Source organism: Heterocephalus glaber, unplaced genomic scaffold (assembly GCF_053883595.1).
Source record: "Heterocephalus glaber isolate CG9 unplaced genomic scaffold, H.glaber_assembly_v1.0 deba00001504, whole genome shotgun sequence".
Classification (NCBI taxonomy): Eukaryota; Metazoa; Chordata; class Mammalia; order Rodentia; family Bathyergidae; genus Heterocephalus; species Heterocephalus glaber.
Genome location: NW_028258324.1, coordinates 4,086,341 through 4,105,011, shown reverse-complemented (window position 1 = coordinate 4,105,011; position 18,671 = coordinate 4,086,341). Strand labels below are relative to the sequence as shown.

The 18,671-nt window shown below is 54.5% G+C and overlaps 2 protein-coding genes across 13 annotated transcripts in view; both read right to left on the bottom strand.

Annotated features, from left to right (window-relative positions):
* Positions 1–5,753: 5,753 nt before the first annotated feature.
* On the bottom strand, positions 5,754–10,701 carry Gnat1 (G protein subunit alpha transducin 1). Of its 7 annotated transcripts, XM_021265625.2 has the most exons (9): positions 10,558–10,701; positions 8,916–8,958; positions 8,674–8,815; positions 8,420–8,577; positions 8,211–8,339; positions 7,908–8,037; positions 7,585–7,738; positions 7,282–7,473; positions 5,754–6,936 (listed from the first exon to the last, which is right to left on the bottom strand). In XM_021265625.2, the coding sequence occupies exons 1-8, from the start codon at positions 10,661–10,663 to the stop codon at positions 7,283–7,285; spliced, it is 1,053 nt and encodes a 350-aa protein (XP_021121284.1). In that variant the 5' UTR covers positions 10,664–10,701; the 3' UTR covers positions 5,754–6,936; position 7,282. The 7 variants fall into 7 exon arrangements, with proteins under 7 accessions (XP_021121284.1, XP_004834140.1, XP_087042252.1 ...); XM_004834083.4 differs by having other exon boundaries at positions 5,754–7,473; XM_087186126.1 differs by having other exon boundaries at positions 7,267–7,738; positions 8,420–8,815.
* Positions 10,702–13,129: 2,428 nt separating this feature from the next.
* Sema3f (semaphorin 3F) overlaps positions 13,130–18,671 on the bottom strand; it is a 28,890-nt gene continuing 23,348 nt past the window's right edge. For all 6 annotated transcript variants that reach the window (XM_004834079.4, XM_004834078.4, XM_004834082.4 and 3 more), the window contains 8 exons: positions 18,425–18,569; positions 17,195–17,417; positions 16,491–16,579; positions 16,330–16,371; positions 15,776–15,933; positions 15,522–15,589; positions 15,094–15,227; positions 13,130–14,455 (listed from right to left, as the gene is read on the bottom strand). In XM_004834079.4, coding sequence (XP_004834136.1) covers positions 14,045–14,455; positions 15,094–15,227; positions 15,522–15,589; positions 15,776–15,933; positions 16,330–16,371; positions 16,491–16,579; positions 17,195–17,417; positions 18,425–18,569 — 1,270 coding nt within the window. In that variant the 3' untranslated portion in view covers positions 13,130–14,044. The remainder of the gene's footprint in view (positions 14,456–15,093; positions 15,228–15,521; positions 15,590–15,775; positions 15,934–16,329; positions 16,372–16,490; positions 16,580–17,194; positions 17,418–18,424; positions 18,570–18,671) is intronic.

Genomic DNA, 18,671 nt, shown 5'->3' with positions numbered 1-18,671 from the left:
CCCCGGCCCGCCAATCCCGGGTGGCCCTCGGGAGGAGGGGCTGGTCCGGGGAGGGGCGGGGGCCGAGCCCGGGAGAGCAGGAGCTCGAGGAAACCCCTAGGTAGGATAGCAGAGCTCGGGGAGGGCTCCCTGGAGGCTGGAGTGGAGGGATGCTTCAGACTAAAGTAGACCCTCTTTGAGGTCTCTGGTGTCCTCAACCCCGAATGCTCTGCCTTCATCTTCCTGAAGCCAGAAGGGTTTTTCAGGCAACAGGAGTAGGAACGGGGAAAAGCTTAACTTCAACGATGGGTGCTTTACATGGAGAACTTTCAGACATTACTTATGCAACAAAATTTTCTTTTTTGGTTTTTTTTTTCCACTTTTCTTTTTTGGTACCGGGAATCGAACCCAGGGCTTCACGCTTGCCAGGCAGGCGCTACACCACTGAGCTAAATCCCCAGCCCCCAAATTTTCTTTTTTATCTCTCACCGTTCCTAACCAGTGATGGGAATAAGGAAGAGCTTCCTGGATCATTGTCTTCATACGAAATAGAAGAAAGGCTCATAGACTGGAGCAGGGCAATGAAGGCAGGAGGGCAGCAGGACAACAACAGCAAGGACTAGTCTTGACTGGAGCCTCGCTAGCCAGCTCCCCTTCCTTATTTCTACACAGTAGGAGATACAGCTTGCTGGTGGGAAGTGGGGGCTGGGACTTGGTGCCTTGGGAGAAGGGGTTTTAGGGTGGCATAGTTCTTGATTGGAGGCTCCTATCCCAGCCCTGCTTGCCTTCCACCTGGGGCCCTGATGCTTAGAGGTGGGTGGGTGGGGGCAGGGTGTCAGGTCCAGCCAGCAGGGAGCAGGGCGAGGCATTGATCCTTAGGGGTGAACTAAAGGGGAGAATTCCTAGAACAGCTGTGCCGCTTGCTACTCAGCCACTGGCTCTGATCCGACTAATCTCTGGCCTTCACTCTTCCTATCCAAGCAAGACTTTCAGTGTCCTGTCTGCCCCCCTTTTTGGCACTGGGAGAAAGCCCTCAGAGGACAGAGCTCACCTGTGACCTGCCCTGGGCCCGGAGTCAGGTATCCTGAAATCTAGGGCACTTGGATTCTCTTCCTGCTGAATCAGCACTACTAGAGCCAAGCTTTGGTGTACCTTAGTTTCCTTCTGTGTCACAACAAATGGATGGCTGTCTTTTCCCCTGGCCTGAGGGGAATGGAGTACGAGGAGGATAAGAGCCATGGGCAGGGGGCTCAGTGCTGCCTAGGAGGGTCAAGTGGCAGTGAGGGCTACAGAGCAAGGCACTGGGATGGGGCACTTTCCACAAACCTTAATTTGCTCAACTACTGCCTTGCTGGTCACTAGGCAGTTTGGAAGGGACTGGCTTTGCCTCCTGATCTGGGACTGGCATAATCTCCAGATGTCACTGTTATCACAAAGGGTCATTAGGGTACCACACTCCAAAAGGGCATTAGACAGAGACACCCTGGATGCTCATGGAGCCACCTGCAAAGGGCTGATGTCTCCCATGGGCAATTGCTGAAGGGCCAGACCTGGCTTAGGGTCATCCAGCAGGTGAATGTTAGAGTCTTTGATCCAGACTGGGGGGAGCAGGGACTGACAGGGCTTGGCTGTCTAAGGAGGCTCAGATGCGAGTGTGATATAGGGTCCCTGGCCCAAGTCAGTTGTGGCTCCACCAGGGCAAACACAGTGCTGAGGTCTTTCTTACCACCTGCCGAACCTTCCAGCCCAGCCTGCAGTGACTTGTCAGCTGGGCAGCTGGGACAGGGCTCTGAGACTGGCAGATACTATCTCCCAGAAGCTGGAGGGAAGGTCCATCTATGAAGCAGCAGTTCTGTGAGAGATGTCTGGAGTGGGCAGAGGGGCTTTATCTCCAGCATCAACCTAGTTCCTTCCTTCACTCCCCCAGCACAACATCTCAAATCCAGGGCCAGGAGACTGCCAGACACATGGAGCAGAACTTAGGGCCCTGGGTTCACTTAGACTCTCCTGTCATGGTCACAGCAGCCCTTTTGCTCTCTTTCACCTTCTAGTCATAAACTCTCAGTCTCCAGCAGGTTGGACTCTTCTGACCATGCCACCACCTCCACTGGTACACCATCCACATGACACCCCAAGAACCTCTCCAATAGTGAGGCCTCAATCCTAACCTCCATCCCAGTGCTTCCTAGAGCCCAGCCTCTGGATACATTGGCTGCATGGGTCCCCTGGAAGCCCCTGCCCTTGTACCCAGCTGGCCTCCCTGATATCCTCCAACTTGCTCCCATCTGGCTTCTCGCCCTCCATGGCCAAGCTGGCCAACATGGTCTAGTCCCTGTTGTTTCCAGAATGCACCAGCCTTCATGCTTCTGTGCCTCTGTCTCATGCTCCATGCCTGGCCCCTCCCCCTTGGCAAACTCCTACTTGTCCTTTAGCACCAAAGAGATCACCCCTGAGAACTCTGCCTCATCACCAGAAGAGCCAGCTATTCCATACTCACTACAGCTGCCTTACCATCCACCCACTGTCCTAGCATCAGCATCTCAGTGAGCTATGTATAGGAAATCTAGATGGGAAAGTGCCCTGCAGGATGCAGGTGCACATCAAAGGAAGCCTAAGCCAGGTGTGGTGGTACATGCATAATCCCAGCGCTCTGGGAGGCTAAGGTAGAAGGGCTGCAAGTTCAAGCCCATCCTGGGCAATTTAATGACTTGGTGATGCCCTGTCTCAAAAATAAAATAAAATATAAAATGACTGGTGGTGTAGCTCACCGTGAAGGCGCTGGGTTCAACTGCCAGTACCAATTAAAGAAAAAAAGGAAAGCCCAAGGAGAAGCAACCTGTAGGCTTGGGTCTGCCAAGAGAAAGGAAGGAGGGAGTGGTAAAGGGCTTTGTGCTGGGGCCAGGGCAAGACATGCTGCCAGAGTCATGCTTGGGGTGAAAGCCTCAAGGGGAGTGATTCTGGCTCTACACCCCAGTCTTGAGGATTTAGCTCCACACCCTGACTACATTCGATTCCATTGGATTCCATTGTTTTGGCAGCTTTTGCCTTTTGAGGTTATTGTCTCAACACAGGTTGTGGAAGTGTGGAGGGGACTGAGAACCCTTCTATGCAGCCTTCCCCAGCAGGGCCCTAGAGCAGGTGGCCTCCTGCTGAGGCCAGTCCTGCAGCCTGGCATGTCCACCCTTTCCCCCAGAGATTTGGCCCCCAGCTTCTCTGGCCACTGAAGCAGCTTAATGAGCCCAGGTCACATGGGCAGTGCTGCTGACTGTGGGGAGGGCCCAAACTCCCAGTGGTCATCTGGGCAGGCCCTGACGTCAGTGGCATTAGCCGTCCACCAGGCTTGTCTAATCTCTGGTCAGCAGCTGGGCCAGGTTAGTCCTGTCAGAGCCAGAGCTGAAGACCACGGGGGCCTTCAGGGACACCTTGAGGTACCTGCAGGTGAGGCAGAGATGGTGGTGGCCCATGATGCACCCAGTAAATGCTCCCACCTACATATAGGTGCAGCCACAGTGCTGAATCTGAGCCAGCTCTCTGATCCTCTGCCTTGGACTGTGAATCAGGCATCAGGCACCCAGTCATCCATTGATCTTGCTCCTCAGGGTGTAATTACACTGGTGTGGTGAATGAGGCTGAGGAGGTTTCACACTGGGAGACTCAGGGGCCCCCACACTTGCTGGTCATGGACAGGGCAGCTCAAGGCAGGATCCAGCAATATCAGTCCGTAACCCTAGACCCTGCAGTCAGAACCATCTGTAGACAGTGACGTCCAACCTCTACACAGTGGGCTGGCTTTTCTCTGTCACATGCCCAGAAAGGCTGGGGAACTTTTTCTTTCTTTCTTTCTTTCTGTCTTTCTTTTTCTTTCTTTCTTTCTTTCTTTCTTTCTTTCTTTCTTTCTTTCTTTCTTTCTTTCTTTCTTTCTTTCTTTCTTTCTTTTCTTTCTCTCTCTCTCTCTCTCTCCCTCCCTCCCTTCTCTCTCTCTCCCTCCCTCCCTTCTTTCTTTCTTCCTTTCTTTCTTTTTTTCTTTTTGTTTTTTTTGTACCAGGGATCAAACTCAGGACATTGGCCTTTTGAGGCAGGTGCGGTGCCACTGAGCTAAATCCCTGGCTCATTACTCTTTTTCTAACACAAGGCAGCTGTGAGAAAGACCCCATTAATTCACCTCTCCCTGGTAGCCTCCTCTGAAGCACAATACCTCCAGCTCCACACAGCCTCCTCTCCTCTATCTCACCTCTGCCCACTACTTCCTGCCCCACCTCAGTCCAATAAACTGCTCAAGGTCCTTAGTAGAGATGAACCACTCCAGCTCAGCGAGGCCCAAGACTGCCAGCAGGGTCCTGTACCACTGCCCAAGCCCCTTCCTCCCTCAGGCTTCTGAACAGCACCAGTGGGGCCACCATGTGTCCTTGGCTTCCTGAGCACCAAATGCTCCTCCTGTGTTCCCCCCACTGGCCCCCCACAGGTCCTGGGTCCTGAAGATGCTGTTGACAATCTGCCTTCTGCTCCACACGGAGGACCTGCTGCCTCCTAGACATCTCTGCCAAGTGGCCACAGATCTTGCAGACGCAGCCTGTCCAACATCCTCTGCGCCCCGAGCTAGCACAGCATCACATGTGGCTGCTCAGCTGAGCTCCTGCTTCACAGGCTCTGGCTCTGTTTGGTATTGAGGACATAAGCATCTGCCCTGGAGTCCCTAGTCCCATTCCTCTCCTCCTCCATTGCCACACTGGCCCCCAGAACAAAGGTTTTCCCCTATATACCTGTTTTTATGAAAATTTATGATTATTTTTTTCCCAAAGCAGATTTCAAAAAAAAAAATTTTTTTTTTGTCATACCAGGGATCGAGCTCAGGACCTTTCGCTTGTGAGGCAGGCGCTGTGCCACTGAGCTAAATCCCTGACCCTTCAAAAATATTATTGATGACTTTTATCTCCATTAAAACCAGGAAAATAAAATTATAATAAATTCAGTTTTAGGGAGGAATAAAATGTGTAAGTTTAAATTACTGTAATGTGTTTGAGCCAGGCAGGCATGGTAGTGCATACTTGCAATCCCAGCACTCAGGAGGCTGAGGCAGGAGGATCACTATAAGTTCCAGGGAAGCCTGGATTACACAGTGAATTCAAGGCCAGCCTGAACTACATAGCGAGACTGTGTCTCAAAAAACCAAATAAATAAATAATGTGAGTTTGGGCTGGGGATGTAGCTTAGTGGTAGAGTACCTGCGTACCATGTGTGAGGTCCTGGGTTCAATCCCAGCAATGGAAAAAAAATTATGTTCTGGCTTCAAGAGTTTCCATGACTCTTCATCACTTTCTGGAAAAAGTCAAGCCCTCAGCCTAGCCATGGGCACCTGTCCACTGTTTCCTCACTCCACTTCCCCCTTGCTTGCTCCTGCTCCACTGAACTCCTGTGGCCACGAACCCACATTTCCAGGTCTTATATACTCTATAATCCCTGCAAGAATGAGTCTCCAAGGGGGGCCAGGGATTTAGCTCAGTGGTTCCGGCGCCTGCCTCACAAGCGCAAGGACCCGAGTTCGATCCCTGGTACCAAAAAAAAAAAAAAAAAGAAGAATGAGTCTCCACCTCAAAACTCCCTCTTGGTCCAAGACTGTCCCAGTGTACATTTCCCATAGGCACCAAGAGGCACAAGTTGGCCCCATACACCCAAGAGTACCCCACACACCATGTCCAGCCTAGCACTGGGCATTTAAGAAATGTCCAGGACTCATGATCATTACCTGCCCCCCGACACTGAAAGAACATCTGGGATCCGGTGCAAAGGTTTATTGCTGTCTGTGCACCTATGGGGAGTGTGGATTGTGCTCTGGCTTTGCCAGATGAAAGTTCCTTTTCCCCAGCTGCAGCACAGCCCTGGCCCATGGGGATAAGCAAAGACTTGATCCTTGATGAGGAAGGAGCAGGAAGGTGAGGGACATAAGCCCTTGTCCCTGATAGTTCAGGCATGGCCCTCAGTGCTCCCTACTGAAGAATGGGTCATGAATGGAGAGGGTGAGAAGAACTCCTGGCAGGGACAAGAGTCACTTGGGTTTGCCTGTAACCCATAGGAGGTAGATTCCATTGGGCACAGCCTGGGCTCCATCCTATCCTGAATCTTCTGCCTGGGGCTGATCAGTAGGAGCTGGACTCTGCCCTAGCCACCCCTCAGGACTGCTTGACTATTGGGCACAGTTGGTGTCAACAGTACCCTCCCTCAACACACCATTCTCTTGGCCAGTCATGCCAGAGTACTGTGTTCAGGTGGATGAGGTGGAGCACAGATCTGGGGTCCAAGGACAGAGGGGCAGATCTGGAGGGGGAAGGGGAGCATTCTGAGACTGGTATTTGGAGGGAGGGAGGGTCCAGCTTGTGTCTCCTCTAATATCCAGGGGCTCTCAGATCCACCTCCCTAGTCACTAATTTATCTGTTCAGGGGCTGCACAAACCAGAGCTAGCTTGGACTTTTGACCCTCAAAGCTATGGGGAGAAACAGTCGCTGGCCACTGTCAGGTAGGGAAATGTCAGACTTGTCATATGGAAGTGGCAGGGCTGGACTCAGCTGCCTAGGGGGAGGGACACTGCAAAGCCTTCACAAAACTGTGGGAGGGCCATTTGGTGAACCCAGACCTACCAGGTGAGTTGTGGGCTCCAGGGGGCAAGAGACCTGCAGGAGATTGATCAGATGGCCACTGCTGAGTCACTGTGAGCTCCAGTGGCCCTGAGTCTGACTGCTGTGGGACCAAGAGGCCAAAGTGGCCAGGCAGTGAAGTGTAGGGCTGGGTCAGGGGACACAGGGGAGAATCTGTGCTGCAAGTTTCAGGGCTCAGGGCTTTGGGACTGTATTTAGAGGGCCAGCAGGTGTGGGCCCAGGAATCATGGAAGGCTGTGTTTTGGGGCTATGAGGCAGCTAGGGCTACAGGGTCTCAGAGCAAGGGACACACAGGAGTTCAGGCACCTAGGAGGAGGAAAGGGAACCAAGTCAGCATCCCTGAGACTCAGTGTAAGTAGGTTCGGGCATTGTGCGTGTGGGGGGGGGGGGGCGCCCTGGACGATGGGACACTTAGGGGTTGGGGTCAAAGGAGATTAAATGGGCAGGCCTTAGGAGCCGGGGGAGGGGCCTGCCTCTTGTGGAAGTGAGTGGAGCCTGAGGAGCTGGGGTGGAGCCTGGAAGCCATTCTGTGGGGACTTGACGGAGTGTCAGGGAGAGCGGCAGAGTCTGTAGTAGAGAGGCGCTGGGGGCAGGGCTGGGGTTTGAGACTAAGGGGAGGCGATGGAAGCGTCTTGCCTGTGAGGACCCCACCTCAGAAGAGGCCACAGTCTTTGAGGTTCTCTTTGATGATGATGTCCGTGACAGCATCGAAAACAAACTTGACGTTCTGTGTGTCAGTGGCGCACGTCATGTGGGAGTAGATCTCCTTCACGTCTCGCCGCATGTTGAGCTCGAGGAACTGCACCTTGATGTAGTTGCCTGCGTCCTCATACGTGTTAGGCCCTGTGCAGAGTGGAGCGCTAGCTCGTTGCCACAGCCTGCTGCCCCCGAGGGAGGAGCGGGAGCAGCAGCTGTGGGCTGGGGCAATGCCTGGCTGCTGGGCCTGGTGCTCACCGTCGTAGTCTGGGAAGCAGATGCTGAGGTGCGCTTTCTTGATCTTCTCGGAAAAGACGTCCTTCTTGTTGAGGAAGAGCACGATGGACGTGGTGGCGAAGTACCGGTGGTTGCAGATGCTGTTGAACAGGTGCAGGCTCTCGTGCATGCGGTTCTGGGGAGGACAACAGCTGCTGAGCACGGCGCCACCCCCCGCAGGCCAGCAGGGGTCTCGATCTCAGGATCGCGCCAGGCCCCAGGCCCCCATGCAGGCTGCCTGCTCACCTTTGCATCCCGCCCTCCCCAGCTTCCTGCCAGCCCCCCAGGCCCCGCGCACAACTCACCACTTCGTCGTCCTCCACCAGCACCATGTCGTAGGCGCTCAGCGCTGCGATGAAAATGATGCAGGTCACCCCCTCGAAACAGTGGATCCACTTCTTGCGCTCCGAGCGCTGCCCTCCCACGTCGAACATCCTGCAAAGCCTGGGCTTGAACCCGTGTCCTGCCCTCCTGGATGCCCCTGTGTCCCTGCCTGCCCTCCCTCCCCCTGGCTGGGAGCTGGGAGGGGAGCATCTGGAGGGGATGGGGTCTTTTCCTGGAAGGCAGGGACCCTGGCACTTCCCATCCTGTGTGGGCGGGGGCCATACCGGAAGTTGAGGTCCTTGAAGGAGAACTGCGTCTCAATGATGCCAGTGGTCTTAACACGCGAGCGCAGTACATCTTGCTCAGTGGGCACATAACCTGGGGTCACCAGACGCTCCAGGTCTGAGAGGTAGCTGCAGAGACCCCGGGGTGGATGGCTGGGTGGGGGGGGCGTGGGTGCAGCATACCCTCCTCCCCCTGCCCACGTGCTCACTAGCCCGCAGAGTCGTTGAGCTGGTACTCAGAGGAACGCTCAAAGCAGGCCTGGATGCCTGAGTCCTTCCACAGCCACTGAATGATATCTGACATCTCCTTGGGCATTGTGCCCTCCTCAATGGTGTCTGCCATATGCATCAGCTTCCGGGCATCATCCTGGGGCAGGGTTGGAGAGCGAGGTGGTGACTTAGGGACTCCAGGACCACCAGGTGCTTGCATCCTCAGGCCCCACCAGCCTGCCTCCTGGCCAACCTGGTGCGCTGAGTCTCCATACTGGATGTTGAGAGTGGTCATGGCCCGCACGATGGCCAGGATGGACTGCAGCGTGTTGCCATAGATGATGGCAATGAACTCGAGGCACTCCTCCAGCGAGTACCCGTCCTGGTGGATAATCCTGGGGCCAGAATAAGCAGGGTCAGCTCGGGGGCAGATGGCGCAAGGCAGGTGCCAGTGTTCACCCACCCCAGGCCCCTCAGGATGAACGGGGCACTTACTTCATCTGCTTGACAATGGTGCTCTTTCCAGACTCACCGGCACCTGAAAGGGAAGCCAAGGCCCTGACACTGACTCCTGGCCTCAACAGGGAGGTGCAAAGATGAGTTAGTGGACCCCCAGCCTAGGTTGCCACCAGGTAGACCCCTAGGGACTCCTGCCCTCATCCCATCCAAAGTAAGGTCCTGTAGGCGGGCGTGGTATTGCACCTCTGTAATCCCAGCTCTCTGGGGGGCTGAGGCAGGAGGATCAAAAGTTCAAGCCCAGTGCCAGGGATGTAGCTCAGTGGTACAGCACCTGGTTGGCAAGCGCGAGGCCCTGAGTTCAATTCCTGGTACCAAAAAAATGTTCAAGCCCAGCTTGGGCAACCTAGAGGCTCAGTGAGACCCTGTCTCAAAATAAAAATTTTAAAAAGGATGTAGCTCAGTGTGAAAGCTCTGGGTTCAATTCCCAAAAAAAAAAAAAAAAAAAAGTAAGGTCTTCACACCTTGTCAGAAAAACGTTTGTAGGGCCCAGGGATTTAGCTCAGTGGTTTCGTCGCCTGCTGCGCAAGCGCAAGGACCTGAGTTTGGTCCCCAGTACCAAAAAAAAAGAAAAACGTTTGTAAAAATGTCAGAAAATGAGCCAGCGTGGTGGCACTCCAGAGGTTGAGGCTGGAGGATTGCCGTGAATTCAAGGTCAGGAAAATGAGGAAAGGGACTTAAACAAGGGAATCAGGAACCTCAACTGTGTCGGGTGCAAAGGCAGGGAATCCTCAAGACCAAGACACTGGTATACACAGCCTCTGTTACAGGGTGCGACCAAAATAAACAAATCCTGGAGCGCCGCTTGGTGGTCATCTATGGTACTACACGAACAGGATTATTTGACAACCCCTTGCTTTTCACTTGAAGGCAGGAATACTCTAAGCGGCTCAGAGGGAATTACCGCCTTTGGGTGGGACAGAGGACAGAACGAACATCCCTCTGAGCCTGAGCCTGCGAGGGTGTTGGGAACAGTTAATGGGATTTCTGGCTTAACCTCTCTGCTCCCCTCCTCCACACCTGGCTTAGTCCCTCTGCCCCATTCCAGATAGCAGAGTTTGGTGGAAATTGCCTCACCCTCGTAAAGCAGCTCCCTGCCCCTGCGGGATTGGCAGGAGTACTAAGGCAGGCTTATATCACTATCCATGGGACCATAGATTCAGCTTTAGAGTTCCCATAGGCTTCAGTACCCTCAATACCTTTCCATCCCCTTTAGCGGCATCACAGATTTGCCACCAATGAAGAGCTGGCACCTGAGGGCAATTGTGGCTCTGGGTAGTTCCAGAGGCCCCCTGCTCCCAAGAGGAATATGACTTTCTTCCCCAGAGAGCAGCACCACGTGGGGCTCCAGTCTTATCAAACCAAGGCTGGAGCATGAGGGAGTCTGGCCAAGGCGAGTATGCTTGGCACACATGGCCAACAAGGGGCACTGCCCTCTGGAGTTGCCAATGGGATCCTCAGCCTTGGAGGCCTGGCACATCACCTGTCAGGTCTGGCCTTGCCTGGCCAGGACTCCCTCTTTGTACCAGACCCTGTCATGGTGCCACTCTCTTTCCCAAGGAACTCCTGTGTCACTGAGGGCTGGGACCCACAGCAGTCACCCCTGGGCCCATGCTCCTACCCAGAAGCAGCAGTTTGACTGTTCGAGCATCCTTCTCAGCATCTTCTTTCAGCTTCTTTTCCAGCTCCCTGGAGTGCTTCTCCTCAGCACTAGCCCCAGCCCCCATGGTCCCAGCAGCAGGTGAAAGGGCAGGGTGAGCAGGTGGCTCTTCTAGATGGAAGGGGATCCCGAGAGCCTGGCTCAGGCCAGTCTCTGGGCTCCCCAGATGCCCTTCTGGTAATCAACTGGCTCTCCAAGGACCTGCACAGGCCCTGGTGGGGCTGCTTATTGGGATTTGGGAGCTAGGGGTGCCCAAGGGCCAATCAGAGACAAGGACAAGTGAAGCCAGCTCAGCCCCCCAACCCTTCTAAGCCGGCTAGCATGGCCCCAATCCCTCAAGTGCTGACTATGCATTCTCCCCAGTGCCACCCCAGGAAAAGCAGTGGGTAGTCCTTCCCCTGCCCCACAGCAAGGAAACATGTTTGGTAGGGTTTGGATTGAGAAAGAAGTGGAGAGTCCCTCAACTCAGTGGGGATCTTGGGGGCAGGGCTGCCACTCCAGGGTATGGAGGGAGAAGCAGGTATGGAGCACCTGAGCCTGCCCAGCACTGCTCAGTACCACTCTTTGTCCTGCTGGAAGCTCACATCAACCCAGGGGGATGGGTGCCCGTATCTTCCACCCTGTTTACTGATGAGGAAGTGGAGGCTCACAGGGTCACACAGCAGGCAGTGGTTGAGAAGGCCTGGCTGGCTCTGGACCAGGGTTTTATGCCCTGCTGGGAATCACAAGGGAAAAAGTAGCTGATTACACTTGCCCCATATTGAGGGCTGGATCTGATACCAGCAGAGCCTTCACATGCTTCCAATGGCGTTGGTGACCATGTACATCTGCTATATGTGCCTGAGTGTATGTTTCTGTCCCTTACTGGCATTGAGCAAGGTAATGTTTTGACACATTTGTGCCCTTATACCTGTGTGTATGGGTCCTTGTTTGTTCCATTTTGAGTGTGTGTGCTGTTACATGTGAGCATCCATGTACCTTGTATGGATGTTTGGGTGTGCACATGTATACATGTGTATGCCTGTGTAGATCTGCTTTTATGGGCTTTTTTTGGTGTGTGTGGTACCGGGGATCAAACTCAAGACCTTGTACTTGCAAGGCAGGCACTGTGCCACTGAGGTAAATCCTGGGCCCTTTTATGGGTTTTTTTGTGTGGCACTGGGGATAGAACCCAGGGGTTCACACATTCTAGGCATATTCTCTACTACTGAGCTACCTCCTCCAGCTTCCTATACATTTCTCTTTTTTCTGGTAGCAAGGATCGAACTCAGGACCTTGTGCTTGCAAAGGCAGGAAGCGGGACTGCTGAGCTAAATCCCTGGCCTTCTATGCATTATTATTTTTTTTTTTTTGGTACTGGGGATCGAACACGGGACCTTGCGCTTGTGAGGCAGGCGGTGGAACCACTGAGCTAAATCCCCGGCCCTCCTATGCATTTCTTTTCATGTGCACGTGTGTGTATATTTTACGTCTATGTGGGCTCATGTGTGTTTGAGTGTGCAAATGCACATATATGTGCATTGCATGTTAGGGTACACTTGCCCAGCTGCATGTCTGAGCATACCTGTGTACCCAAGCATATGCCAGTATACATACTTCCCTGAACTTGTCTGTACAGATACATTTGGGTGCAACAAAGTCATTTATCTGCAGAGGTGGCTACCTTTCAGTCAATCTTTTGCAGGTCTGTTTTCAGCCGAGGAATGTGTCCCAGGGCAGGTTGGTGGCCCCCAATCCTGGAGAAATCCCATTGGTGCTCTGGGACCTACCTAGGGGTTCCTCAGAACCTGTCTGCCTCAACTTAGGATTTGGAGCCCTATTGAGGTATAGGCTGTTGTTGAAGGGGTTCAGGCAGGGCCTGCAGGGCCAAGCTCTCAAGACTCCAGGGATTCTGCACCCCAACCCCATCAAAAATCCAATGAGGGCACCGGGGATTTAACTCAGTGGTTCCACCGCCTGCCTTGCAAGCGCAAGGACCCGAATTGGATCTCTGGTACCAAAAAAAAAAAAATCCAATGGGGGCGGAAAAAAAAAAAGAAATCCAATGGGTCTCTCCAGGGGCCTGGAGCCTCCTTGCCTGAACCTGGCTGCCTTTGAGTACTTAACTCTGCCACAGACTTAGACCACAAGGGGGTGCCAAGGCCCCAGACACAGCACTGAGGCTGTCCTCAAGCATGACATGGGAAGTGTAGTGGCGCCCACGATAGCAGCTTTGACATCCACCCTTTTGGGTGAGAGGGGATCTGTCCAGGAGCCAGACTGTTTCACTTATGCCACTTTCAGTCTTTAGGCTCCCACATCCCTCACCCCTACATGGTTAGTGGGCCCCGGGGGTCTCTGTAGCTCTTCATACTTCCTGGGAGTCAGCAGAGTGTAGAAGCTGAGGCTTGTTAAATCAAACCTCATTTCTTTGTACTGTCTGGGTTTTTCTTTTTCTAAGTGGGGCCAATCCGTTGTCTCTCAGCTCCCCATGCTCCGAAGATGTGGCCCTAACTCCTCCCCCAACCCCCACCACCAAGGAGAGAAGCCAAAGTCTAGTCCCAGAGCCAGTGTTTATTAACAAGATGGAACCCAAGGACGGCTGTGGCCTGGGCAGCAGAGGGCCGCCAGGAGCCCCCACCCATCTCCCCAAATGCCCCCAGAGCTATTTACACCCAGTGCCTGCAGTGGGGAGCAAAATGGAGCCTTGGGGAGCCCCTGCAGGCCCCAGGCCTCCACGATGGCCCCTCTCCCCTCAAGGCTGGGGCTTGCCTCAGCCCTGCTGTGCCTGGCCCCATTGCCACTTTCCCAGCCTTCAAGTCAAGGTGGCACAGAAAAAGCTAAGGAGGTAGAGTGGGGCAGCCCTGCCATGGCTAGGCAGGGAGAGGAGAAAAGGCTGGTGGTCCTGTCCCACCCAGGCAGGACTCTTCTCCTGTCCCCAATAAATAGAGAATAAATACCTGGGAAGGGCTGGCCTTGAGTGAGTACTCCAACCCAGGCAGGGGCCAGGGTCCTGTGATAGCCCCTTCTTCCCTTCTCTGTGTGCTCTGAGCCCCCACTCCCAGACTCCAACGAAGTCCTGGCATCCACGCCTACACTACCACAAGGTTGACAGCGCACACTGTCAAAGGTGTATGGTCCATGGCCCATCAAGTAGGGCTCCCTCCCTCCCTGTGTTCTGTAGATCTTGGAGGTGGCCTTTGAGCAAGCAGACTTCTGGCTAAACCTGGGGACTGTGTGGTCCTGGCCTGGCCCAGTTTTCTGCCATCTCCAAGAAGCATGGGTCTAGATTCTGGAAGATGCTGCCAGTGAGGCAGGTTATATACAACCCACCAATAAATACTGTCTTTGCAGGGGCAGAGTGTATATAGAATATAGATATTTTATATATATATATATATATATATATCTTTTATATTAAAAGGGATGAGGGTTAGGCTGGCCCAATGGAGGGCTCAGGCAGCTGGCCTCATGTGTCCGGAGGGTGGTGCCGGCGGTTCCGGGGCTTTTTCTGGTCCTGGGGTTCAGGAGGCCTGAGGGCCCCTGGGGCCTCTCTGGGACTTGGGGGCACATGACGCCAGTAACCCTGACAGTACTGGTGGATGAGGCCCACTTCGGGCTGGGCCAGCAGCTGGGCCAGCTCCTGGTAAGGAGGTGTGGGGGGACCTGTGCCAGGAGGTGGTGGGACGCTCACAGCCAGCGGGGGGAAGAGGGCAGCATGGACAGCATCCTGGCCCAGTATGTGCAGCTGCACTCTCGTGACGACGTGCTTGAAGTTGTTCTCAGTGGCCGTGCAGGAGTAGAGGCCTCGATCACTAAGCTGCAGGGCGCGAAGCAACAAGCCCTGCTCTGTGCGCAGGAAGCGCTCCTCTGCGCGGATCTGCAGGGGCAGGGGTGGGGGCTCAGGGGCTGTGTGACCCCTCTGCTGCCCCCACCAGCAGCCAGACGAAACCACTTCCATGGGGCACCACAGGTGAAATTTATATATCCCAAAAACACCCACATGAAGTTTCTTTCCACTAATGAAGTAACTGAATATGGTATTCACACATTTCCACTTCAAGGGGGATGGCCCTAAGAGGGTGCTGTTCAATGAATGAGAGAATTTTGGAACACACACATAGAATTTCCATTTAATGAGAACACCCAATTGTGGCTCCGCATAGAATTTCCAGGTAAAGGGGGCACCTATAAGGCTTTTCCAAACGAGGGCTAGCCACAGAATTTCCATCCACTGGAGCTCAACCACGTGACATCCCACACAGGAGTGCACCCCAATGGGGAGCACATATGGGGTTTTCATGAAGAGGCATACCCGTAATGGTTTCCACATGGCAAAACCTGCCCCACAGAGTTTCTACCTAATTTCACTAAAGTGATTTCCACATAGGGAAGGGAGCTTGAAAGGTTTCATAGAGTGAGGATGGCCCCACATCAGCTCCTACATTGCCTTCACCCACATTGAATTTCCACTGTACCAGGGACTCCCATGTCCACAGTGGGGGTGCAGGAACTCACCTCTCGGCGCCGGTCACCAGGGTCTCGCTGGAAGAGCCACTTAACAGTGGCTTGTGGTGAGCGGGGCTGGCACTCAAGGAAGGCCGTGCTGCCTGCCACACCATACTGCACAGACTCTATGGCATTCTTGTTGGCTGCGGATCAGGAGGGCACTGAGTGGAAGCAACGACACCCAGGACAGTCCCCTGTCTGGTGAGGGGCAGGCACCGAGGGGCACCCACCCACAAAGGTAGAATGTTGCCACTGGGCATCACCCTGACGGAGTAAACAGGGACATCACAACTAAAACTTCAGGAGCCCTTACTCCCACACACCATCTTTAAAACCTTAGAGTTGGGGTGCTGTGAGCAACCGCATGGGCTCCCTGGGGTTCCATAGTAGTGCGAGGAGCACCGGTGGGCGGGGGAGGGGAGGCAGAGTACACTCACCATTAGAGTTGAACCCACGGCACTGCCTAATGGGGTTCCCATGCCGGACGTCCTGTCGACGGCTCCGCCTGGGTAAGAATTACCTTCTGAAGGTGTGCTCCCAAGAAGTATGCCCCAGGTCCCTGTACGCTCAAGAATCCAGGGCAGGGCCCTGTGTCCCCAGAGCTGTGATGCCATAGACAACCCCCAAGTCATATCACATTCACCTTCAAACCCCCAGGACAGGGCCTGAAACCGGAGGGTTGGGTTCACACCTTTTGGAAGATGCTGTGTACCGGGAGCAGGCCTGGCCATCCCAGGCACAGTAGGGGTCCCTGGCAAGGCAGCAGTCGGCACAGGCAGCACCATATGCATGGCAGCGGTGCAGGCTCAGGTGTGTGACACCCACGGCTGAGGCCACATACAGTTGTTGCTGGGGGCGGGGGCAAGAACTTATCAGTTTCTTTCCCACAGATACCCTATATCAGAAGCTAGTTGGGTTGGGCTCCTGATCTTTTTTTGTGTGTGTGGTACTGGAGATTGGACCCAGGGTCCCATGCATACTAGGCAAGCACTTCTACCACTAAGCTACACCCCAGTACCCTTTTTTAAAAAGTTTGTTTTGAGACAGGGTCTTGGTAAATTGTCTTGACTGGCCTTGAACTTGCAACCTTCCTGCCTCAGCTTCCAAAGTGTCTGGGATTACAAGTAACACCATACCAGCTTCCTTCTCTTCTTTGTTCAATGCTCAATTTCCCACCCCGGTGCCAAGGGCATGACCTCAAGGAGACTCCACCATCACCCCTACCCCATGTTGCCAAAGACTCACCCTCTTGGAAGAGATGCTCATGGTTTTCACAGGTGCTGGATCCTAGAAGAGGACGGAGATCAGCTTGGGACTCCCTCCTTGCCCTGACCTAGAGGTCTGAGGTCAGGGGCTGGGACCAGGGAAGGAGATGGGCAGACAGGACTGGTGGGTACTGCACCCACCTTGAAGACTGCTACCTCCTCCAGCATGAGCTCCTCTACCTCCTGGTCATCCTTGGGCAACACAATGACCTTCTGCACTGTCCCGCGGTCTGGAACAGGCCAGGCAGGACCTCAGTGGGGCTGGGACACTGGGGAAGGGGCAAAGCCTCAGCCCCTTCTCCACCAGGCCCCCATTCCCCCTAGGGCAGTGGAGCAGGAGTTCTGTGCCATGGCTGAAGGGGTTTCCTGAGACAAGGGGAAGACGTCAGGGGACTGGCCCAGGACAAAGAGGGTCATGGCCAGGCGCTGCCCCCCTGGACCATCATTTTGGGCCCTACTGGGATCAGGACACTGGGGCATCCCTCGAGTTAGGAGCTGTTGGAGCTGTGTGGGGTATACTTCCTTGTGTGTATGCACATGCCATCATGGGTGCCAGTATGCAAATCCATGTATTCTATAAGCCTGCCATCTATTTCTACCCTTTCCTGCTACAAAAGGGCTCCTACGTGCTCAGTGTTCCTGCCCTTCTGGCCCTGGGCTCAGGGAAGTGAATGGAGTTTTGCTATCCCTAGCCTCACCATTCTAGCCCAAGGGAGGTTCCCAAAGAGGAGGTGACAGAGGTGACCATAATAAATCTGCAGCAACCCCCACAGGACAGGTTACAGCCCCAGGGATCAGCACCCCTCACCCAGTGGGCCCAGTGTGGGGGGAGCAGCAGTGGGTACCTGTGCCCAGGAAAAGCACCTCATAGCGCCCATCGGCTGCATCCACCTGGTCTACAGCAACAGTGGTGAGACGGTAGGGGGCACCTGTGCGGACCACCAGGGGCCGCCGCTGCAGTGGGTACACAGCCTGGTACATGAGTGGGTGGCTGCGCATGAAGTTGATCACTTCGTCAGGATAGTCCTTGGTAGATTTCATGGAGGGCGTGAAGGTTCCCCCAGGGCACTGCAGGCAGGATGAGTGTCAGCCTGAGGCTGCCCAGGCAGGCACGGGGACCCATTACTGTAACTCAGGAGCAGCCTCTACACTGTCTGGCCCTATCACCTCTACCTGCTTCTCTCTCCCAACTCCCTCTTCTGCTCTCTGCCCCACCCCATAGGGCAGATAGCTGTAGAGCTCTCTGCAGGTTCTGCCACGGTCAAGCTCCCAAGGTCCCACATAGCCAAATCCCATGGCTACCTCCCACGACCTTGTGGCAGCATCTGGCTGTGCAGACCACTCCCTTCCTATATTCTCATTCCCACCCTGCTGTCTCCTTCTGTTCTGGGTCTGCTGTCCCTCTCATCTCACTGCTCTCCTGGAACAGCTAGGCTGCAGGCCTAAAGTCCTCGTAACACTCCAGGCACACATTCCCCTTCCCTGAGGCTGTGCCCTGTGCCCAGGGTGAATCCTACCTCTACCCCTGCCATCCATCTGGCTCCAGGTTCACCTCAGAGTAAAGCCTTCCCTGAGTCCTGTGGAAACCTGCTTTCCCACATCAATCCTGATCCCACTGAGCCATACCTGCTGCTGCTTTAGAGCAGAGCACGTCTAAGCTCTCCTTAGACTCCTAAGGTAGCCCCAGTCACAATAAGATAAGGTGAGATGCCTACATTACCACTGCGGAGACCCTGTGGGCCTGGGCTTCACCCACTTCCCACCATTGTTAGATAGCCAAGTAGACTTCCCCTTGCCTCCACTCTCGAGCCTTCAAAATTCTTCCCTCTAATCTTCAGCTCCCAAACAGTCCCTCAGAGGCCCCTTCATGGAGCAGCCTACCATGTCCAGCCCCCGATCTGTGTCTCAGGGTCCTGGCTGGCTGGGAATGAGTGGTGGGTTTCTGAGCATGTGTTACAATCCACTGTCCCCACTGGCTTCAGGCTCCATGATGGTGGAGCCCATGTCTACAGAGGGTCTGGCCCAGAGCAGATCTCAGGAGACAAAAGGGAGTGGGAGGTGAAGAGGGTGCTTACTGTGCCAGGCCGGGGGTAGGGCATCTTCCCTGAGAAGGGCATCCACTGGTAGTTAGGGCCCTCCTTGTGGGCAAAGGGTCCATTGAAGACCATTCGAATGTCAGCCATCGAGTAGACACATACGGCAGAGCCTCGGAACACAGAGCTGCGAGCAGGGGAGGTTGCTGCTGCTGGCAAGGGAGATCCTCGGCCCAGGCCCTTTCCCCAGTCTGCTCCCACCCCAACAGCTCAACCCCAGGTTGGCACT